Here is a 24,833-nt window from a genome sequence, read left to right on the forward strand (position 1 = left end):
CGGCTCTGCCACCTGTCAGCTGTGTGACTTTGGGAAGGTCACTGAGCTTTTCCGTGCCTCAGTTACCTCCTCTGGAAAATGGGGATGAAAAACTGCGAGCCCCACGTGGGACAATCTGATTACCTTGTGTCTACCTCAGCGTTTAGAACAGCGCTCGGCACATCAATCAATCAATCAGTCGTATTTATCGAGTGCTTACTGTGCGCAGAGCACTGTACCAAGCGCTTGGGAAGTACAAGTTGGCAACACATGGTAAGCACTTAACAAATAACATCATCATCATTATTATTATGTACACATCCATAATTTATATATCATGACTGTCTTCCCTCTAGACTGTAAGCTCATTGTGGACAGGAAGTCTGTTATATTATACTCTCCCAAGTGCTTAGTACAGTTGTCTGTACACAGTAAGCGCTCAATCACCAAGACTGATTTGGTTATCAAGTAGCCACAGCTTTATGATAGAGTTTGGACTGCATTTCATTTCCGGAATTCTCCTGGAAAGTACCCTTTGAATTCCAAACATTTCTATTTTTAACAAAGTTGAGAGATTGCGCGTGGTAGAATTTTAGCCGGGATCTAAGGGTGCAGCAGTCTTAAAGTTTGCAAACACCTCATTCAGTAGCTCGTGTTTCATTTGCTTGCCAGTCATCTGAATGAAGACCCGATGCTACTTTGCCCTGGATTTTCCTGTAAATCCTTACTGGCAATAAGTACACATTTCCTCGTTGCACAGAAGTCGGTAGCAAAGGTCAGGGATCATCATCAATCGTATTTATTGAGCGCTTACTATGTGCAGAGCACTGGACTAAGCGGTTGGGAAGTACAAATTGGCAACATATAGAGACAGTCCCTACCCAACAGTGGGCTCACAGTCTAAAAGGGGAAGACAGAGAACCAAACCAAACATACAAACAAAATAAAATAAATAGAATAGATATGTACAAGTAAAATAAATAAATAAATAGAGAAATATGTACAAACATATATACATATATAGAGGTATACATATATACAGGTATATACAGGGATGAGACCCACAGAACTCTTCAGCTTTAGATTTCACCGTCAAACTAAAACCGCAGGACTAAAAATATCGAACACTCCGTATACAGTCTGCTAAGAGATTCATCCGGACCCCTACTGTGGTAAATAAGGGATTGGACACATTGAAATCATATGCGTATCTTCAAATTATGTACTTCTCTTTAAATTATAAATTATTTCTACTGAAATCTGCCTCCCCCTCTAGACTGTAAGGTTGTTATGGGCTGAACTGTGTTTTCCTAGCGCTTAATACAGTGCTCTGCACACAGTAAGCGCTCAGTAAATACGATTCTGTTGTACTGGACTCTCCCAAGCTTAGTTCAGGGCTCCGTACGTAGTAAGCGCTCAGTAAAGACCATCGATGGATTGATACGGAAGTTGGGGCCACACTGGGAAAATGTGGCTGAATGGGAAACTGGAACTCCATTCCTGGCCCCCGCTTTTTCCCATCAGGGGATTGATCCCACTCCAAGCGCTTAGTACAGCGCTCTGCCCCAAGTAAGCGCCCCGTAAATACCGTGGATTGGCGTGACCAGGATTAGTTTAATGAATGGAAGGACTCCGCCAGTCAGCTGCTTAATGGCCACCGTGTTCAGAGCACTCTGTTGTCTACTGAAGGCCGTGACAGGAAGAAAAAGGCCCAATTCTCTGTCCTTGGGGAGCTTTCCGTCTAATAGAAGTAGTAATAGAATTTATTGAGCGCCTGCTGCGGGCAGAGGACTGTACCAAGCGCCGAGAGGGAAGACCCAAGTTGGGAGGGAAACGCAAGGGAATGATGAGGGTTCGGCAGGCTCCTACCCCGAGTGAGCCGAAGTGAGTCGGGGCAGAGAGCGGGACCGGGCCGCTGCATTAGTTGTGAAACCGCTAGCTTTTCTGACCCCGAACTAGTTTCTGCCCCTCCTTTCTCTAGACTACAGCGTGACCGCCAACTCCAAGCTGGTGGTGATCACGGCGGGTGCCCGCCAAGTGGAGGGAGAGACCCGCCTCGACTTGGTCAAGCGAAACGTGGACATCTTCAAATTGATCGTTCCCAACATCATCCAGCACAGCCCCAACTGCAAGTTACTCGTGGTGTCCAATCCAGGTGAGTCGTTTGGGAGGCTGAGGGAGGCCCCGGCCCACATCATCCCCCGGGCCTGGAATGGCCCCAATCCCTCTGCCCATCCGCCAAGCTAGCTCTCTTCCTCCCTTCAAGGCCCTACTGAGAGCTCACCTCCTCCAGGAGGCCTTCCCAGACTGAGCCCCTTCCTTCCTCTCCCCCTCGTCCCCCTCTCCATCCCCCCATCTTACCTCCTTCCCTTCCCCACAGCACCTGTATATATGTATATATGTTTGTACAGATTTATTACTCTATTTATTTTACTTGTACCTATCTATTCTATTTATTTTATTTTGTTTGTATGTTTGGTTTTGTTCTCTGTCCCCCCCTTTTAGACTGTGAGCCCACTGTTGGGTAGGGACTGTCTCTATATGTTGCCAATTTGTACTTCCCAAGCGCTTAGTACAGTGCTCTGCACATAGTAAGCGCTCAATAAATACGATTGATGATGATGATGACCCCTCTCCCTTAACCCTTATCACTCTATTTATTTATTTTACTTGTACATATCGGTTCTATTTATTTTATTTTGTTAATATCAATCAATCAATCGTATTTATTGAGCGCTTACTGTGTGCAGAGCACTGTACTAAGCGCTTGGGAAGTCCAAGTTGGCAACATATAGAGACAGTCCCTACCCAACAGTGGGCTCGCGATCTAGAAGGAGGAGACAGAGAACAAAACCAAACATACTAACGAAATAAAATAAATAGAATAGATAGGTACAAGTAAAATAGAGTAATAAATATGTACAAACATATATACAGGTGCTGTGGAGAAGGGAAGGAGGTAAGATGGGGGGATGGAGAGGGGGACGAGGGGGAGAGAAAGGAAGGGGCTCAGTCTGGGAAGGCCTCCTGGAGGAGGTGAGCTCTCAGTAGGGCCTTAATATGTTTTGTTTTGTTCTGTCTCCCCCTTCTAGACTGTGAGCCCACTTTTGGGTAGGGACCATCTCTATGTGTTGCCAACTTGGACTTCCCAAGCGCTTAGTACAGTCCTGTGCACACAGTCAGCGCTCAATAAATATGATTGATTGACTGATTGATTAACCAGCTCAGCTGGTGGACGATGTGGTAAAGTTTAGCTCTCCATCCCGGAGGCGGAAGCATCGTGGTCGTGGACCTCTCGATTGATATTTGCAGCGAAAAGCCGGTGGACTTCAAAGAAGATTCAAAGAAGCGTAGATTAGTTCCCATCAGTGACCCATACTGCTCTCGCAATCCCTTTTTTTTTGGTTATTTGTTTAGCACTAATTATAATAATAATGACATTATTATCATTCCCCTTTCTAGACTGTGAGCCCGCTGTTGGGCAGGGACCGTCTCTATATGTTGCCAACTTGTACTTCCCAAGCACTTAGTACAGTGCTCTGCACACAGTAAGCACTCAATAAATACGATTGAATGAATGAATGAATGATAATAATGATGGCATTTTTTAAGCGCTTACTATGTGCAAAGCACAGTTCTAAGTGCTGGGGAGGTTACCAGGTGGTCAGGTTGTCCCAAAGGGGGCTCACAGTCTTGATCCCCATTTTACAGATGAGGGAACTGAGGCCCAGAGAAGTGAAGTGACTGGCCCAAAGTCACACAGCTGACAATTGGCAGAGCCGGGATTTGAACCCATGACCTCTGACTCCAAAGCCCGGACTCTTTCCACTGAGCCACTCCAGGGACTGTTCTAAGTGCTGGAAGAGATATAAAGTATTAGCGCGGCTCAGTGGAAAGAGCCCGGGCTTTGGAGTCAGAGGTCATGGGTTCAAATCCCAGCTCTGCCACATGTCTGCTGTGTGACCTTGGGCAAGTCACTTAACTTCTCTGAGCCTCAGTTACCTCATCTGTAAAATGGGGATTGAGACTGTGAGCCCCACGTGGGACAACCTGATCACCTTGTATCCCCCCAGCGCTTAGAACAGTGCTTTGCACATAGTAAGCGCTTAACAATTGCCATCATTATTATTAAGTTGGACACAGTCCGTGTCCCACGGAGGGCTCACAGTTTTAACCCCCATTTTGCAGATGAGGTAACTGAGGCACAGAGAAGTGAAGTGACTGGCCCAAAGTCACACAGCTGACAATTGGCAGAGGTGGGATTTGAACCCATGACCTCTGACTCCAAAGCCCGGGCTCTTTCCACTGAGCCACTCCAGGGACTGTTCTAAGTGCTGGAAGAGATATAAAGTATTAGCGCGGCTCAGTGGAAAGAGCCCGGGCTTTGGAGTCAGAGGTCATGGGTTCAAATCCCAGCTCTGCCACATGTCTGCTGTGTGACCTTGGGCAAGTCACTTAACTTCTCTGAGCCTCAGTTACCTCATCTGTAAAATGGGGATTGAGACTGTGAGCCCCACGTGGGACAACTTGATCACCTTGTATCCCCCCAGCGCTTAGAACAGTGCTTTGCACATTGTAAGTGCTTAACAAATGCCATCATTATTATTAAGTTGGACACAGTCCGTGTCCCACGGAGGGCTCACAGTTTTAACCCCCATTTTACAGATGAGGTAACTGAGGCACAGAGGAAGTGAAATGAGTTGCCCAAGGTCACACAGCAGACAAGAGGCAGAGCTGGATTTAGAACCCGTTTTCCAACCTGTAGGCCATGCGGCTTCACTTATTATTCACTTATAATAATAACGGTGGCGTCTGTTAAACAACCGATCGGCGTATTGAATGCTTCTTGGGTGGGGAGCACTCTACCAAGTGCTTGGGAGAGTCAATCAATCAATCAATCGTATTTATTGAGCGCTTACTGTGTGCAGAGCACTGTGCTAAGCGCTTGGAGTCCAGTACAAAAGAGTTTGTAGACCCTGCTCACAAGGAACCTGCGGTCTAGAGGAGGAGACAGACATTAAAATAAGGTACGGATAGGGGGAAAGGAATAGCAGTCAGTCGATTTTCCTTACCGAGTGTTTGCTGAGTGCAGAACGCTGTACTAAGCACTTGGGAGAGTATAATATTGGGTCTGTCCTTGATAGCCAATGCGTTCCCAGTCGGTTTGACTTTTAAATGACTGGGGACACGTAACCATTCCTGGGTTCCCTAGTTAGGAGTTAAAGGAGTTGGGTCTCTAAAACGCCATCTGAGAGGGTGCGAATCAATCAATCAATCGTATTTATTGAGCGCTTACTGTGTGCAGAGCACTGTACTAAGCGCTTGGGAAGTACAAGTTGGCAACATATAGAGACGGTCCCTACCCAACAGTGGGCTCACAGTCTAAAAGAGTGGGCTCACAGTCTAAAAGCGAATGTGAGAATCAGTTCTAGATTCATTCATTCATTCGTTCAATTGTATTTATTGAGCGCTTACTGTGTGCAGAGCACTGTACTAAGCGCTTGGGAAGTCCAAGTTGGCAACATCTCAGGACGGTCCCTACCCAACAGCGGGTTCACACTCTAGAAGGGGGAGACAGAGGACAAAACAAAACCTATTAACAAAATAAAATAAATTCGATCGTATTTATTGGGTGCCTATTCATTCATTCATTCCATCATATTTATTGAGCACTTACTGTGTGCAGAGCACCGTACTAAGCGCTTGGAAAGGCCAATTCAGCAACAGAGACAATCCCTGCCTGACAGCGGGCTCACAGTCTCCAATCAATCAATCAATCAATTGTATTTATTGAGCACTTACTGTGTGCAGAGCACTGTACTAAGCACTTGGGAAGTCCAAGTTGGCAACATATAGAGACAGTCCCTACCCAACAGTGGGCTTACAGTCTAAAAGGGGGAGACGGAGAACAAAACCGAACACACTAACAAAATAAAATAAATAGAATAGATATGTACAAGTAAAATAAAGAAATAAATAGAGTAATAAATATGTACAAACATATATACATATATACAGCAGTCTCCAAGCATCATCATCATCAATCGGATTTATTGAGCGCTTACTGCGTGCAGAGCACCGTACTAAGTGCTTGGGAAGTACAAGTTGGCAACATATAGAGACAGTCCCTACCGAACAGTGGGCTCACAGTCTAAAAGGGGGAGACGGAGAACAAAACCAAGCATACTAACCACATAAAATAAACAGAATAGATATGTACAAGTAAAATAAATAAATAGAGTAATAAATATGTACAAACATATATACATATATACAGAAGTCTCAAAGCATCATCATCATCAATCGGATTTATTGAGCGCTTACTGCGTGCAGAGCACCGTACCAAGCGCTTGGGAAGTCCAAGTTGGCAACACATAGAGACAGTCTAAAAGGGGGAGACGGAGAACAAAACCAAACATACTAACAAAATAAAATAAATAGAATAGATATGTACAAGTAAAATAAAGAAATAAATAGAGTAATAAATATGTACAAACATATATACAGCAATCTCAAAGCATCATCATCATCAATCGGATTTATTGAGCGCTTACTGCGTGCAGAGCACCGTACCAAGCGCTTGAGAAGTACAAGTTGGCAACACATAGAGACAGTCTAAAAGGGGGAGACGGAGAACAAAACCAAACATACTAACAAAATAAAATAAATAGAATAGATATGTACAAGTAAAATAAAGAAATAAATAGAGTAATAAATATGTACAAACATATATACATATATACAGCAGTCTCAAAGCAGGGAGACTATAACAATATTATCAACAGATGAGGTCGGGCCCCCCTTGGGTTCGTTAAGGATCGGCAGTTGGCTCCCAGAGAGACCATCAGCTTTTTCGAGGCCGGGAAAGAGAGTTGGCCCTCCCGGCATTCCCACTTCCCAACCGGCGCGTTCTCTTCACAGTGGACATCTTGACGTACGTGGCCTGGAAGATCAGCGGCTTCCCCCCGAACCGGATTATCGGGAGCGGCTGCAACCTGGACTCTTCCAGATTCCGCTACCTCCTGGGGGAGAGGCTGGGCCTCCATTCCGCCAGCTGCCACGGCTGGATCCTCGGGGAGCACGGAGACTCGAGCGGCAAGTACAGCGCCCCGGCCGCGGAAACGGGCAGAAACTCCTCACCCTGGGCTTCAAGGCTGCCCATCCCCTCGCCCCCTCCTCCCTCACCTCCCTTCTCTCCTTCTCCAGCCCACCCCGCACCCTCCGCTCCTCCACCGCTAATCTCCTCACCGTACCTCATTCTCGCCTGTCCTGCCGTCGACCCCCGGCCCACGTCATCCCCCGGGCCCGGAATGCCCCCAATCCCTCTGCCCCTCCGCCAAGCTCGCTCTCTTCCTCCCTTCAAGGCCCTGCTGAGAGCTCACCTCCTCCAGGAGGCCTTCCCAGACTGAGCCCCTTCCTTCCTCTCCCCCTCGTCCCCCTCTCCATCCCCCCATCTTACCTCCTTCCCTTCCCCACAGCACCTGTATATATGTATATATGGTTGTACATATTTATTACTCTATTTATTTATTTATTTATTTTACTTGTACATTTCTATCCTATCTATTTTATTTTGTTGGTATGTTTGGTTCTGTTCTCTGTCTCCCCCTTTTAGACTGTGAGCCCACTGTTGGGTAGGGACTGTCTCTATGTGTTGCCAATTTGTACTTCCCAAGCGCTTAGTACAGTGCTCTGCACATAGTAAGCGCTCAATAAATGCGACTGATTGATTGATTGATTGATTGAGAGACGTGGCGACCTAGATGTTCGGTAACGCCGCCCGCTAGGTTCAAGTAGTATTCAGCAGGCAGAGCGCTGTGATAAAAGCTGCGGAAAATACTCTGGGGAGAGCTGGGCACGGTCCCTGGCCTTCCAGCGGCTCGCAAGCCAAGAGTAAGGTGAGGAAGGGCTTGGCAACAGCCATGATGGGAACGATGAGAAACAAAAACAACAGAATAATTGTATTTGTTAAATGCTTACCATGTAATAAGCACCGTTCCCCCGGGCCTGGAATGCCCTCCCTCTGCCCATCCGCCAAGCTAGCTCTCTTCCTCCCTTCAAGGCCCTACTGAGAGCTCACCTCCTCCAGGAGGCCTTCCTCTCCCCCTCGTCCCCCTCTCCATCCCCCCCATCTTACCTCCTTCCCTTCCCCACAGCACCTGTATATATGGATATATGTTTGTACAGATTTATTACTTGTCCATATCTGTTCTATTTATTTTATTTTGTTAGTACGTTTGGTTTTGTCCTCTGTCTCCCCCCTTTTAGACTGTGAGCCCACTGTTGGGTAGGGACCGTCTCTAGATGTTGCCAATTTGTACTTCCCAAGCGCTTAGTACAGTGCTCTGCACATAGTAAGCGCTCAATAAATACGATTGATGATGATGATGTTCATAGTGCTGGGGTTGATAAGAGTTAATCGGATTGGACACAGCCCCTCCCCGACGTGGTTCCACTGAACCGTGCTGCTTCTGTAGACACGTCCCCTGTCCATAACGAGCTTCAGTGTAGAGGGGGAAACGGATATTAACATAAATAAATAAGTCAGGGATAGGGATATAAGTGCTGGGGGAGGGATGAATAAAGGGAGCAAATCCAAGGGAAAAGGCGATGCAAAGAGGGAAAGGGAGCAGTAGAGAGGTCCAGTGGTGAGTCCTCCCCGACATGGAGATTTCAGCTCACGTAGGAGGGAGAACAGGTGTTTAATGCCCATTTTCCAGATGAGGCCCAGTGAAGTGACTTACCCAAGGTCATCCAGCTGGCAACTGGCAGAGCTGGGACCAGAACCCAGGTTCTCCGATTCCCCTGTCCGTGCTCTTTCCACTAGGCCAGGCTACTTCTAAGGTAAAAGTTCAAGTTGAGTCCAGCAAGTCTATTCAGTCAGCCACTCAATCGGATGTACTGAGCGCTTACGGGGTGCGGAGCACTGTATAAAGTGCTTGGGAAAGGACGCTATACCAGAGTGGGATAACAATAATAATAATGATGGCATTTATTAAGCGCTTACTATGTGCAAAGCACTGTTCTAAGCGCTGGGGAGGTTACAAGGTGATCAGGTTGGCCCACGGGAGGCTCGCGGTCTTAATCCCCATTTTCCAGATGAGGTAACAGGCCCAGAGAAGTGAAGTGACTTGCCCAAAGTCACCCAGCTGACAATTGGCCCAGCCGGGATTAGAACCCATGACCTCTGACTCAAAGCCTGGGCTGTTTCCACTGAGCCACGCTGCTTCTCACTGAGCCATGCTGCTTCCGAATGAATGAATTTGAGCCCTTCCTTTCGTTTATTCGCTTGATGGTGTTTATTGAATCCAAAGCCCGGGCTCTTTCCACTGAACCATGCTGCTTCTCTAGACACATCCCCTGTCCATAACGGGCTTCAGTGTAGAGGGGGAAACGGATATTAACATAAATAAATAAATCAGGGATAGGGACGTAAGTGCTGGGGGAGGGATGAATAAAGGGAGCAAATCCAAGGGAAAAGGCGATGCAAAGAGGGAAAGGGAGCAGTAGAGAGGTCCAGTGGTGAGTCCTCCCCGACATGGAGATTTCAGTTCAAATAGGAGGGAGAACAGGTGTTTAATGCCCATTTTCCAGATGAGGCCCAGTGAAGTGACTTACCCAAGGTCACCCAGCAGGCAACTGGCAGAGCTGGGACCAGAACCCAGGTTCTCCGATTCCCCGGTCCGTGCTCTTTCCACTAGGCCAGGCTACTTCTAAGGTAAAAGTTCAAGTTGAGTCCAGCAAGTCTATTCAGTCAGCCACTCAATCGGATGTACTGAGCGCTTACGGGGTGCGGAGCACTGTATAAAGTGCTTGGGAAAGGACGCTATAACAGAGTGGGATAACAATAATAATAATGATGGCATTTATTAAGCGCTTACTATGTGCAAAGCACTGTTCTAAGCGCTGGGGAGGTTACAAGGTGATCAGGTTGGCCCATGGGGGGCTCACAGTCTTAATCCTCATTTTACAGATGAGGTAACTGGGGCCCAGGGAAGCGAAAGAACCAGTAAGGCCGGGGAGTTGATTAACTAATGATGGCATTTATTAAGTGCTTTACTATATGAAAAGCACTGTTCTAAACGCTGGGGAGGTTACAAGGTGATCAGGTTGTCCCATGGGGGGCTCACAGTCTTAATCCCCATTTTACGAGGTAACTGGGGCCCAGAGAAGTGAAAGAATCAGTAAGGCTGGGGAATTAATTAACTAATGATGGCATTTATTAAGTGCTTACTATGTGCAAAGCACTGTTCTAAGCGCTGGGGAGGTTACAAGGTGATCAGGTTGTCCCACGGGGGGGCTCACGGTCTTAATCCCCATTTTCCAGATGAGGTAACAGGCCCAGAGAAGTGAAGTGACTTGCCCAAAGTCACCCAGCTGACAATTGGCGGAGCCGGGATTAGAACCCATGACCTCTGACTCAAAGCCCGGGCTCTTTCCACTGAGCCATGCTGCTTCCGAATGAATGGATTTGCGCCCTTCCTTTCGTTCATTCGCTTGATTGTATTTATTGAATCCAAAGGCCGGGCTCTTTCCACTGAACCATGCTGCTTCTGTGGACACGTCCCCTGTCCATAACGAGCTTCAGTGTAGAGGGGGAAACGGATATTAACATAGATATATTTATTTATATTTATATAGTCAGGGATAGGGACGTAAGTGCTGGGGGAGGGATGAATAAAGGGAGCAAATCCACGAGAAAAGGCGACGCAAAGAGGGGAAGGGAGGTCCAGCGGTGAAGGATTTCAGGCCATTCAAAGTCCAGTGACCAAACCAGAATCTCGCCACTATGCAGGCCTCCCTCCTACAACCCTGCGTGCCGTCAATCAGTGATATTTACTGAGCACTTTTTTTTAAGGTATTTAAGCGCTTACGATCATCCTCAATCGTATTTATTGAGCGCTTACTGTGTGCAGAGCACTGTACTAAGCGCTTGGGAAGTCCAAGCTGGCAGCATGTAGAGACGGCCCCTACCCAACAGCGGGCTCACAGTCGAAAAGGGGGAGACGGAGAACAAAACCAAACATACTAACAAAATAAAAGAAATAGAATAGATATGTACAAGTAAAATAAATAGAGTAATAAATATGTACAAACATATATCAACATCACTTAGTACAGTGCTCTGCACATAGTAAGCGCTCAATAAATACGATTGATGATGATGATATGTATATGTTTGTACATATTTATTACTCTATTTTACTTGTACATATCTATTCTATTTATTTTATTTTGTTAGTATGTTTGGTTTTGTTCCCTGTCTCCCCCTTTTAGACTGTGAGCCCACTGTTGGGTAGGGACCGTCTCTAGATGTTGCCAACTTGTACTTCCCAAGCGCTTAGTACAGTGCTCTGCACACAGTAAGCACTCAATAAATACGATTGATTGATTGATTGATTGATGTACATATATGCAGGTGTGCCAGGCGCTGTTCTAAGCTCTGGGATAGATACAACATCATCGGTTTGGACACGGCCCCTGTCCCGCGTCAGGCTCAATAGCCTTAATCCCCATTTTGCAGATGAGGTAACTGAGGCCAAGATGGAGAAGCAGGGTGGGTTAGTGGAAAGAGCCCAGGCTTGAGAGTCAGAGGTACTTCATTAGCGAAGCAGCGTGGCCCAGTGGAAAGAGCATGGCCTTGGGAGCCAGAGGGCATGGGTTCGAATCCCGGCTCTGCCACATGTCTGCTGTGTGACCATGGACAAGTCACTTCTCTGAGCCTCAGTTGCCTCATCTGGAAAATGCCCAATCCGACCTGCTTGTCTCCACCCCAGCGCCTCGTACGGTGCCTGGTACATAATAAAGCGTGGCTCAGTGGAAAGAACCCGGGCTTTGGAGTCAGAGGTCATGGGTTCAAATCCCGGCTCCGCCAATTGTCAGCTGGGTGACTTTGGGCAAGTCACTTCACTTCTCTGGGCCTCAGTTCCCTCATCTGGAAAATGGGGATTAAGACTGTGAGCCCCCCCGTGGGACAACCTGATCACCTTGTAGCCTCCCCAGCGCCTAGTACGGTGCCTGGCACATAGTAAAGCGTGGCTCAGTGGAAAGAGTCCGAGCTTTGGAGTCAGAGGTCGTGGGTTCAAATCCCAGCTCCGCCAATTGTCAGCTGTGCGACTTTGGGCAAGTCACTTCACTTCTCTGGGCCTCAGTTCCCTCATCTGTAAAATGGGGATTAAGACTGTGAGTCCCCCCGTGGGACAACCTGATCACCTTGTAGCCTCCCTGGCGCTTAGAACAGTGCTTTGCACATAGTAAGTGCTTAATAAGTGCCATCATTATTATTATTATAGTAAGCACTTAACAAATTCCCTAATTGTTATTATTATTATTATTGATATTCACCCCACCCTCGGCCCCACAGAACTTAGGTACATATCTAATAATAATTTATTTAGAGAAGCAGCGTGGCTCAGTGGAAAGAGCATGGGCTTGGGAGTCAGAAGTCGTGGGTTCTAATCCCGCCACTTGGCAGCTGTGTGACTTTGGGCAAGTCACTTCACTTCTCTGGGCCTCAGTTCCCTCATCTGTCAAATGGGGATGAAGACTGGGAGCCCCACGTGGGACAACCTGATTACCTTGTATCTACCCCAGTGCTTAGAACAGTGCTAGGCACATAGTAAGCGCTTAACAAATACCAAAATCATTAATTATTATAATTACATAAGTACTTAATAAACATTAATATTCAATGTTAATATTTAATGTTTAAATATCAATCCAATATCTAATATTTAAATATTAATATATAATAAATATTATATAATTATTTGTTTTAATGTCTGTCCCCCACATCTCCCTCTCCATCCCCCCGGTCTTACCTCCTTCCCTTCCCCACAGCACCTGTATATATGTATACATGTTTGTACGTATTTATTACTCTATTTATTTATTTATTTTACTTGTACATATCTATTCTATTTATTTTATTTTGTTAATATGTTTGGTTTTGTTCTCTGTCTCCCCCTTCTAGACTGTGAGCCCACTGTTGGGTAGGGACCGTCTCTATATGTTGCCAACTTGGACTTCCCAAGCGCTTAGTCCAGTACTCTGCACACAGTAAGCGCTCAATAAATATGATTGATTGATTGATTGATTGTGAGCCCACTGTTGGGTAGGGACCGTCTCTATATCGCCAACTTGGACTTCCCAAGCGCTTAGTACAGTGCTCTGCACACAGTAAGCGCTCAATAAATACGATTGATTGATTGATTGTGAGCCCACTGTTGGGTAGGGACCGTCTCTATATCGCCAACTTGTACTTCCCAAGCGCTTAGTCCAGTGCTCTGCAAACAGTAAGCGCTCAATAAATACGATTGATAGATTGATTGATCCCCCCGCTCAGACTATAAGCTCATTGTGGGCAGGGAACACGCCTCCCGACTCCATTATATTGTACTCTCCCAAGTGCTTAGTACTCAAGAAATATGATTGATTGCATTTATCTCATGTCCCATTTTATCACTTGCATTTGCGGTCACACTGGTGTGTCGCATTTTTTCGTGTGTTGGTGTAATTTCTCCCATTCAGTAGGAAACTCCTTCATCATCACCAATCGTATTTATTGAGCGCTTACTATGTGCAGAGCACTGTACTAAGCGCTTGGGAAGTACAAATTGGCAACATATAGAGACAGTCCCTACCCAACAGTGGGCTCACAGTCTAAAAGAGCTCACAGTCTAAAACTCCTTGAGGGTAAACCCTTGCAGAACACGGATCCCCGTACAACGGACCGTCAAAAAATGAGAGAGAAAGAGAGACAGAGAGAGAGAGAGGGCACAGACAGATCTGACCATTTATGCAGTTGTCAGAATGGGAGACTCACTGCCGGACTCAAGCGTTGGGGTTATATTTGACTTGGACCGTCCAACTCAATCAATCTATCAATCAATCAATTGTATTTATTGAGCGCTTACTATGTGCAGAGCACTGTACTAAGCGCTTGGGAAGTACAAACTGGCAACACATAGAGACAGTCCCTACCCAACAGCGGGCTCCCAGTCTAAAAGGGGGAGACAGAGAACAGAACCAAACATACCAACAAAATAAAATAAATAGGCTAGAAATGTACAAGTAAAATAAATAAATAAATAAATAAATAAATACAGTAATAAATATGTACGTATTTATAAATATGTACGTGCGTATAACTCGAAAAAAGGTCGACACTGTAATCCAAGTAGGGCAAGTCCTTTAAACCAGATGATTTGTATAGATGCCCAGAGGGTTAATGGTAAGGGAAAATAATAATAATAATAATAATAATGGCATTTATTAAGTGCTTACTATGTGCAAAACACTGTTCTAAGCGCTAAAGGGAGCTCACTCTCACTGCATTCCCAGGAAAGGGCGCACGTGTCCAGCTTTTTGTGCCAACATGGAGAAGCAGCGTGGCCTAGTGGAAAGAGCCCGGGCTTGGGAGTCAAGTGGCCCTGCGTTTTAATCCCAGCCTTCCCACTTTCAGGCTGTGTGACCTTGGGGCAAGTCACTTCACTTCTCTGGGCCTCAGTTCCCTCATCTGGAAAACGGGGATGGTGACCGTGAGCCCCACCAACCCGATTAGCTTGTATCTACCCCAGCGCTTCGTGCAGTATCATTCATTCAGTCAGTCGTGTATCGGGCGCAGAGTAAGCGCTTGATGAATAATATAAAAAAGGAAATCCCCCAAACCACCGCGAGATCCAGCGGGTCCCTTGGCTCTGTGGAGGAAGGTGAGGTCGGCGAGAGGGAAAACAGTGAAGAAGAGCCCGAAGCAGATGCTTATGCGGGGCAGTTCAGTGCCCCTCATTGAACCTTCTTGGTGTTTAGAGACTCAGTGTTCAGGTCACCCGCACCGCTTCCCTTCACGCAAGTCTCTGGGCGATTTCTCCAAGGGACTCCCGGAAGAATGGACCCGACGGGGAATGATCTCGGAGGCTGCGCTTGGGTGGGAAGGAGTGCTGCCACCCTTAACGACTACCTGGGTTTTGGTTCCTTTTCTTTTAGTGCCCGTGTGGAGTGGGGTGAACGTTGCCGGTGTCTTTCTGAAGGGTCTGTACCCCGAATTCGGCACCGACGCGGACAAGGAGCGGTGGAAAGATGTTCACAAGGAGGTGGTCGACTGGTAAATAGTAGCCATTTCAGAGCTCCTACTGGCTTGGTGGTCGGTCTCAGCGTGGAGCCCTTTCCCAAAAGGCCCCGAAGTTTTATGCAGTCGCTTTAAATTTAAACCCGAGGCTCCTGCCGGTAACATGACTCCATCCCGAAATAGCAGCCCTCAGCGTATTAGCCGTTCGGCTCTCCCACCGTGGCTTCCCAATCCCGGTTGTAACAACCCGGTTTATCTTTCCGACAGCACCAGGCGGATCCAAGAAAGGGACCCAAATCTGTAGGGATGTGACTGGAAAATCCTGCTGTGAGAGAAGGAAGGCGGGGTGGAGGAGGAGGAGGCGGCAGCGGTGGTATCTGCCCTCTCTCCTCTACCCTCTGACCTTGTCTCTGCTCCCTGAAGAGGTGCATCCCTTGCCCCCCCCCCAATTAATTAATTAATTAATGATGGCATTTATTAAGCGCTTACTATGTGCAAAGCACTGTTGTAAGCGCTGGGGTGGTTACAAGGAGATCAGGTTGTCCCACGGGGGGCTCACAGTCTTAACCCCCATTTTCCAGATGAGGGAACGGAGGCCCAGAGAAGTGAAGCGACTTGCCCACAGTCACTCAGCTGACAGTTGGCAGAGCCGGGATTCGAACCCATGACCCCGGATTCCAGCAGGACTCGACTTTGGATTCCAGCCTCACCCCCAGCCCAGCTTCACTCCCCAATCCTATCTCAGAACCGTAAACTTTTTGCGAGCGGGGATCACGTCCTCCGTCTCTATTGTATCGTATCCTCCCAGGCCCTTAGAGAAGCAGCGTGGCTTAGCGGATAAAGCACGGGCCTGGGAAGCAGAAGGACCCGAGTTCTAATCCCAGCTCCGCCACGTGTCTGCCGTATGGCGTTGGCCAACTCACTTCACGGCTCTGGGCCTCGGGGATCTCATCTGTAAAATGGGGATTAAGAGGGTGAGCCCCCCGTGGGACAACCTGATCACCTTGTGGCCTCCCCGGCGCTTGGAATAGTGCTTTGCACATAGTAAGCGCTTAATAAACGCCATCATTATTATTATTCTAGTAAGCGCTTAATACCCTAATTGTTATTATCATTATTATTGATATTCACCCCACCCTCGGCCCCACAGCACTTAGGTACGTATCTAATAATAATTTATTTAGAGACGCAGCGTGGCTCGGTGGAAAGAGCATGGGCTTGGGAGTCAGAGGTCGTGGGTTCTAATCCCGCCACTTGCCAACTGTGTGACTTTGGGCAAGTCACTTCACTTCTCTGGGCCTCAGTTCCCTCATCTGTCAAATGGGGATGAAGACTGGGAGCCCCACGTGGGACCACCTGATCACCTTGCATCTCCCCCTGCGCTTAGAACAGTGCTAGGCACATAGTAAGCGCTTAACAAATACCAAAATCATTAATTATTATAATTATATAAGTACTTAATAAGCATTAATATTCAATGCTAATATTTAATATTTAAATATCAACCAAATATCTAATATTTAAATATTAATATTTAATAAATATTATATAACTATTTGTTTTAATGTCTGTCCCCCACATCCCCATCTCCATCCCCCTGGTCTTACCTCCTTCCCTTCCCCACAGCACCTGTATATATGTATACATGTTTGTACATATTTATTACTCTATTTATTTTACTTGTGCATATCTATCCTATTTATTTTATTTTGTTAATATGTTTGGTATTGTTCTCTGTCTCCCCCTTCTAGACTGTGAGCCCACTGTTGGGTGGGGACCGTCTCTATGTGTTGCCAACTTGTAATTCCCAAGCACTTAGTCCAGTGCTCTGCACACAGTAAGCGCTCAATAAATACGATTGATTGATTGATTGAGCCCACGTGAGACAGCGACTGTGTCCAACCTTATTACCCTGTATGTACCCCAGCACTTAGAACCGTGCTTGGCACCTAGGAAGTGTTTAACAAGTGCCATTATTATTATTATTATTTACATAGTGTCCTGCACACAGTAAACACTCAATCAATACCACTGATTGATTGTGCTCAACTTGGTCCCCCGCCTTCTGACTCCAGTTGACCCCACGTTCAGCCGATTGTACTTATTGAGCACTCCCTGTGTGCAAAGCACTGTCCTGAGCACTTGGGAGAGGACAACACCCTGGACAACAGCTGGTCCCGGCAGGGCCGTAGCTCACACCATGCCCCTTTTAAAAATTATTATTATGATCATCGTCATTAGGAATAGTAATAATTGTGGTATTTAAATGCTTACTACTAATCACTAGTAGTAAGTAGTACTTACTTAGTACTTACTAGTAGTAGCATCACTAGTGATGCTTGCTAATCACTCAGCTGAGCGCTGGGGATCTCCAATGCCAGTTGATGGCCTAATAATAATAATAATAATGATGGCATTTATTAAGCGCTTACTATGTGCAAAGCACTGTTCTAAGCGCCAGGGAGGTTACAAGGTGATCAGGTTGTCCCATGGAGGGCTCACAGTCTTCATCCCCATTTTCCAGATGAGGTCACTGGGGCAGAGAGAAGTGAAGTGACTTTCATTCATTCAATCGTATTTATTGAGCGCTTACTGTGTGCAGAGCACTGTACTAAGCGTTTGGGAAGTCCAAGTTGGCAACATACAGGGACGGTCCCTACCCAACAGTGGACTCACAGTCTAGAAGTGAAGTGACTTGCCCAGAGGCACCCAGCTGACAATTGGCGGAGCTGAGATTTGAACACATGACCTCTGACTCCAAATCAATCAATCGTATTTACTGAGCGCTTACTGTGTGCAGAGCACTGTACTAAGCGCTTGGGAAGTCCAAGTTGGCAGCATACAGAGACGGTCCCTACCCAACAGTGGGCTCACAGTCTAGAAGTGAAGTGACTTGCCCAGAGTCACCCAGCTGACAATTGGCGGAGCTGAGATTTGAACCCATGACCTCTGACTCCAAATCAATCAATCAATCGTATTTATTGAGCGCTAACTGTGTGCAGAGCACTGGACTGAGCGCTTGGGAAGTACAAGTTGGCAACATAGAGAGACGGTCCCTACCCAACAGTGGGCTCACAGTCTAGAAGTGAAGTGACTTGCCCAGAGTCACCCAGCTGACAAGTGGTGGAGCTGAGATTTGAACCCATGACCTCCGACTCCAAAGCCCGGGCTCTTTCCACTGAGCCACGCTGCTTCTCCCCTTGCTCAGCCCGGCCCCCTGAAGGCATTTTCACTGACCCACGGAGGCCATAGCTTAGAACGGTGTTTGGCCCATAGTGAGCGCTTAACCAATACCGTCGTTATTAGAGTTAGAGACAGGCGAGGCCCCCCTCTAATGAAGGGGAAATATTAAAACCGTGGGATCCAGGAGCAGCCTGGCCATCGGAAACCGCGGGAATTAGAGCCGATTTCTGCTCCGCGGCCCCGCCCGGGTGGTTTGGGACCAAATGGTTGACGAAGAGCCGTCCTCGTCCGGCTGACGACGTCAACCTGATGAATCGTGTTCTGCCTTGCAGCGCCTACGAGGTCATCCGAGCCAAGGGCTACACCTGTTGGGCCATCGGCTTCTCGGTGGCCGACCTGGCGGAAAGCATTATGAAGAACCTCAGGCGGGTGCACCCCATTTCCACCATGATTAAGGTGAGTGGGGAGAGCGGGGGACCTTCTCCGGGAAGGGCAGCAGGCCCCTTGGGGGTACCAAGGAAGGACCACCTCCCCTTCGCGAGGATCTGCGTCTTTTTATTCCGTCGTACAGTGGGTTATTTCCCTGGCTCACTCGTTTTTCCGGCCCGTGTGAGGGCCTTGAGGGCAGAAAACATGTCACTTCTTTGTTTGGCACTTCTCAAGCATATAATAATAATAATAATGGCATTTGTTAAGCGCTTACCATGTGCAAAGCACTGTTCTAAGCGCCGGGGGGGTACAAGGTGATCAGGTTGTCCCGCGTGGGGCTCACCGTCATCATCCCCATTTTACAGATGAGGGAACTGAGGCTCCGAGAAGTTAAGTGGCTTGCCCAAGGTCACACAGCAGACATGTTGGCAGAGCCGGGATATGTAGGATATATATATCCTATGTATATATATATAGGGTAGTTATATAGGATATGATATATAGGATAGGATATATGGGATATGCGTAGGATAGTGCGCTGTCCCCAATGGGTGTGGAATCAATTTATCAATCAAGCGTTTAGCGCAGTGCTCTGCACACAAAGCGCTCAATAAATACGATTAAATGAATAATAGTAATAATGATGGCATTTATTAAGCGCTTACTATGTGCAAAGCACTGTTCTAAGCGCTGGGGAGGTTACAGGGTGATCAGGTTGTCCCACGGGGGGCTCACAGGCTTCATCCCCATTTTACAGATGAGGGAACTGAGGTTCTGAGGAGTTAAGTGGCTTGCCCAAGGTCACACAGCAGACATGTTGACAGAGCCGGGATACGTAGGATATATAGATCCTATGTGTATATATATATATATATATATATATAGGATAGTTATATAGGATAGGATATAAAGGATAGGATATATAGGATATACATAGGATAGTGCGTTGTCCCCAGTGGGTGTGGAATCAATTTATCAATCAAACGCTTAGCGCAGTGCTCTGGACACAAAGCACTCAATAAATACGATTAAATGAATAATAACAATAATGATGGCATTTATTAAGCGCTTACAATGTGCAAAGCACTGTTCTAAGCGCTGGGGAGGTTACAAGGTGATCAGGTTGTCCCACGGGGGGGCTCCCACGGGGGGCGGGCTCACGTTCTTCACCCCCATTTTACAGATGAGGGAACGGAGGCACAGAGAAGTTAAGTGACTTGCCCAAGGTCACACAGCAGACATGTTGGCAGAGCCGGGATACGTAGGATATATATATCCTATGTATATATACAGGATAGTTATATAGGATAGGCTATATAGGATATACATAGGATAGTGCACTGTCCCCAATGGGTGTGGAATCAATTTATCAATCGAGCGCTTAGCGCAGTGCTCTGCACACAAAGCGCTCAATAAATACGATTAAATGAATAATAATAATAATAATGGCATTTATTAAGCGCTTACTATGTGCAAAGCACTGTTCTAAGCGCTGTGGGGATACAAGGTGATCAGGTTGTCCCGTGGGGGGGCTCACGGTCTTCACCCCCATTTTACAGATGAGGGGACTGGGGCTCCGAGAAGTTGTGACTTGCCCAAGGTCACACAGCAGACATGTTGGCAGAGCCGGGATACATAGGATATATATATATCCTATGTATATATATATAGTTTAGTTATATAGGATAGGATATATAGGATAGGATATATAGGATATACATAGGATAGTGCGTTGTCCCCAATGGGTGTGGAATCAATTTATCAATCAAGCGCTTAGCGCAGTGCTCTGCACACAAAGCGCTCAATAAATACGATTAAATGAATAATAATAATGATGATGGCATTTATTAAGCGCTTACTATGTGCAAAGCACTGTTCTGAGCGCTGGGGAGGTTACAAGGTGATCAGGTTGTCCCACGGGGGGCTCATAGTCTTCATCCCCATTTTACAGATGAGGGAACGGAGGCTCCAACAAGTTAAGTGACTTGCCCAAGGTCACACAGCAGATTTGTTGGCAGAGCCGGGATACGTAGGATATATAGATCCTATGTATATATATAGGATAGTTATATAGGATATGATATATAGGATAGGATAGATAGGATATACATAGGATAGTGTGTTGTCCCTAATAGGTGTGGAATCAATTTATCAATCAAGCACTTATCACAGTGCTCTGCACACAAAGTGCTCTGCACACAAAGTGCTCAATAAATACGATTAAATGAATAATAATAATTATAATGATAGCATTTATTAAGCACTTACAATGTGCAAAGCACTGTTCTAAGCGCTGGGGAGGTTACAAGGTGATCAGGTTGTCCCACCTGGGGCTCGCAGTCTTCATCCCCATTTTACAGATGAGGTCACTGAGGCCCAGAGAAGTGACTTGCCCAAGGTCACACAGCTGACAGTTGGCGGAGCCGGGATTAGAACCCATGACCTCTGACTTGAAGCCCGGGCTCTTCCCACTGGGCCACGCTGCTTCCGAATGGATGAATCTGAGCCCTCCCTTTCATTCACACGTTTGATCGTATTCATTGAGCGTTCACTGTGTGCAAAGCACTGTACAACATGACAACGAACAGACGCATTCCCTGCCCACACCGAGCTGGCGGTCTACAGGGGGACGGAGGTAAATGTTGTCGTTCGGTACTCAATCCATCAATCAATCGTATTTATTGAGCGCTTACTGGGTGCAGAGCACTAAGCCCAGTGAAAACGGGCCTGGCCCAGGCAAGAACTTGCGGATTCAGCCGAGCGCGGCACTGAACCAGCGTGACCCAGTGGAAAAAGTACGGGCCGCAAGCCGGAGGACCTGGGTTCTAATCCTGCCTCTGCCACTTGCCTGTTGTCATTTAACCTCTCTGTGCCGCCGCTTCCTCAACTGTCAAATTGGGGACTCAATAGCCGTTCTCCCTCCCGCTTAGAGCGGGAGCCCCCATATGGGACAGGGACTGGGTCCGACCTGATTAATCTGTAATTAATCAGGAGAAGCGGCGGGGCTTAATGGAAAGAGCCCGGGCTTTGGAGTCAGAGGTCATGGGTTCAAATCCTGGCTCCGCCAGTTGTCATCATCATCATCATCCATCGTATTTACTGAGCGCTTACTGTGTGCAGAGCACTGTACTAAGCGCTTGGGAAGTACAAGTTGGCAACATCTAGAGACAGTCCCTACCCAACAGCGGGTTCACAGTCTAAAAGGGGGAGACAAAACCAAACATACTAACAAAATAAAAGAAATAGAATAGATATGTACAAGTAAAATAAATAAATAAATAGAGTAATAAATATGTACAAACATATATACAGGTGCTGTGGGGAAGGGAAGGAGGGTGTGACACTGGGCAAGTCACTTCACTTCTCTGTGCCTCAGTCACCTCATCTGTAAAATGGGGATGAAGACTGGGAGCCCCCCGTGGGGCAACCTGATCACCTTGTAACCTCCCCAGCACTTAGAACAGGGCTTTGCACATTGCACTTAATAGATGCCATCATTATTATTATCTGTATGTACTCCAGCACTTAATAATGATGATGGTATTTGTTAAGCTCTTACTATGTGCCAAGCACTGTTCTAAGCCCTGGGGAAGATACAAGGTGATGAGGTTGTCCCACGTGGGGCTCACAGTCTTAATCTCCATTTTACAGCTGAGGGAACTGAAGCCCAGAGAAGTGAAATGACTTGCCCAAGGTCACACAGCAGACAAGGGGCGGAGCCGGGATTAGAACCCACGCCCTCTGATTCCCAAGCCTGGGCTCTTTAATAATAATAATGATAATAATAATAATGATAGCATTTATTAAGCGCTTACCATGTGCAAAGCACTGTTCTAAGCGCTGGGGAGGTTACAAGGTGATCAGGTTGTCCCACGGGGGACTCACAGTCTTAATCCCCATTTTACAGATGAGGTAATGAGGCACAGAGAAGTGAAGTGACTTGCCCAAAGTCACACAGCTGACAAGTGAGGGAGCTGGGATTTGAACCCATGACCTCTGACTCCAAAGCCCAGGCTCTTTCCACTGAGCCACGCTGCTTCTTTCCACTAAGCCAGAACAGTGGTTCATTCATTCATTCAGTTGTATTTATTGAGCACTTACTGTATGCAGAGCACTGTACTAAGCGCTTGGGAAGTACAAGTTGGCAACATATAGAGACGGTCCCTGCCCAACAGTGGGCTCACAGTCTAGAAGTTGACACGTAAGCGCTTAGAACAGTGCTTTGCACATAGTAAGTGCAGCCCTTCTAGACTGTGAGCCCACTGTTGGGTAGGGACTGTATATGTCGCCAACTTGTACTTCCCAAGCGCTTAGTACAGTGCTCTGCAATCAATCAATCGTATTTATTGAGCGCTTACTGTGTGCAGAGCACTGTACTCTGCACTGTGTACTCTGCACACAGTAAGCGCTCAATAAATATGATTGATTATCAAATGCCATTATTATTATTATTATTATTATAAGCGCTTAACAGACACCACAATTATTATTAATGAACGTAGGATGGTCTACTGCTGAATCCAGTGTTGGTTTTTTGAAAGGTGATATCCAGCGGAGGTGTCGAATACTGGAACTCTCAGTCAGTCACTTAATGGTATTTATTAAGCGCCTACTGTATGTGGAGAACTGTGCTAATTGGTTGGGAGAGTTCAGTGTAAGAGAGTGGTATTCCCATTCCCCACCCACAATGAACTTCCCGTCTCCAGGGGCCGGAGAGACATTAAAAATAAATTACGGATGCGATCCGTAAGCGCTGCGGGGTGACTATGAAGTAGTTAAAGGGGACATTTCTCAGAAGGGAGAGGGAGGAGGGGGAAAGAGGGCTTGGGGAAGGCCTCTTGGACACGGTAAGCGCTCAATAAATACGATTGATTGATTGATTAAATAAGGCTTTGCAGGGGGCAGGGAGAGCGGGTGGTCTGTGGTATTTAATAATGATGGTATTCGAAGGGTTCGGAGCAGAAGGCCAAACGGCGCTCCATACCGAAAGGAAAACAGTCTTTCAATCGGCATTCCAGGGTCTGTACGGGATCAAAGAGGAAGTCTTCCTCAGCGTGCCTTGCGTCTTAGGCCAGAACGGCATCTTGGATGTGGTGAAGATCCCCCTGATGCCCGAGGAGGAGGCGCAACTGAAAAAGAGCGCGGATACCCTGTGGGGAATTCAGAAGGACCTGCGCTTTTAAGGCCTCCTCGACGGATGCTCTGCCCCAGTCCGGTAGTAGGTCGGGGGTTGGGCGGGTGCCCCCGTCCTGCCGGTCGCCCATTAAGCACCGGTTGTCAAGCTGGAAGCCCAATGCGTGGATTTCAGCTTTGAAAGTGGGAAAAGTTGTCTGTTCAACCCGGGAGCTCTAGTTTGACACTGGGTGAAAGATCTCATCCAGTCCTTTTGCAGTAGGTTTGCGGTCCAGAAGTGGGGTGGGGGAGATGGGGGGGTGTTTCCGCAAGGTGGACGGGATCTCAAGCGGTACTGCGGAAGAGGAATCCCAATCCCAGCAAAGTGCTGAGGAGTGCCATTATTTTGGGAGCTATATATCGGGATCGTACATTTTCCTAAAGTGCCCCCCCATGCCTCTGTCTCTAAGTATCCCACCTCCCTTCTTTCCAATAAACCGGCAACTGCTAATCCGGCAATCTGGCTGAGTTGCGTGCGCACCGGTCTCACAGCGGGTTTAAACCCCCATCGCTCTGCTTTTTCAGTAGTCCTTGCTGTCTCTTGTAATTTGCCAGCGTTCATTCATTCATTCAGTCATATTTATTGAGCGCTTACTGTGTGCAGAGCACTGTACTAAGCGCTTGCGAAGTACAAGTTGGCAACATAAGTACAAGCTGGCAACATAGGTTATTGTTGCAGCTGCTGCCTAAGTTGGCAGCAGGAAAATGTGTCAAGAAGGGTCTTAAATGATCTTCAGTAGCAAGGTATAGTCACTTTGGCTGTATTGTGTATTTGGTAAGTATTCCCGGTTATGGAAATTCAGTCCATCGGTTCCTGAATCCCCCAGGTTTGCTCAGCTCTGAGGTCCTAGTTGTATCAGCAGGGACGGCGATGAGACTCATGAGGATGAGGAAAATGTGTCAAGGAGGGTCTTAAATGATCTTCAGTAGCAAAGTATAGTCACTTTGGCTGTATTGTGTATTTGCTAAGAATTCCCAGTTCTGGAAATTCAGTCCATCGGTT

At 47.0% G+C, this 24,833-nt stretch overlaps 1 protein-coding gene across 3 annotated transcripts in view; it reads left to right on the top strand.

The window, feature by feature from the left end:
• Nucleotides 1–24,281, top strand: part of LOC119943350 (L-lactate dehydrogenase A chain-like) — a 33,455-nt gene extending 9,174 nt beyond the window's left edge. For 2 of the 3 annotated variants that reach the window (XM_038764266.1, XM_038764267.1), the window contains exons 4-8: nt 1,961–2,134; nt 6,901–7,074; nt 14,965–15,082; nt 18,562–18,685; nt 23,677–23,841. In XM_038764266.1, the coding sequence (XP_038620194.1) occupies nt 1,961–2,134; nt 6,901–7,074; nt 14,965–15,082; nt 18,562–18,685; nt 23,677–23,841 (755 nt within the window). Of the gene's footprint in view, nt 1–1,960; nt 2,135–6,900; nt 7,075–14,964; nt 15,083–18,561; nt 18,686–23,676 lie in introns of all 3 variants that reach the window. The other variant, XM_038764264.1, reaches the window with a different exon arrangement.
• Nucleotides 24,282–24,833: the final 552 nt, after the last annotated feature.

This window comes from Tachyglossus aculeatus, chromosome 22 (assembly GCF_015852505.1).
Source record: "Tachyglossus aculeatus isolate mTacAcu1 chromosome 22, mTacAcu1.pri, whole genome shotgun sequence".
Lineage (NCBI taxonomy): Eukaryota > Metazoa > Chordata > Mammalia > Monotremata > Tachyglossidae > Tachyglossus > Tachyglossus aculeatus.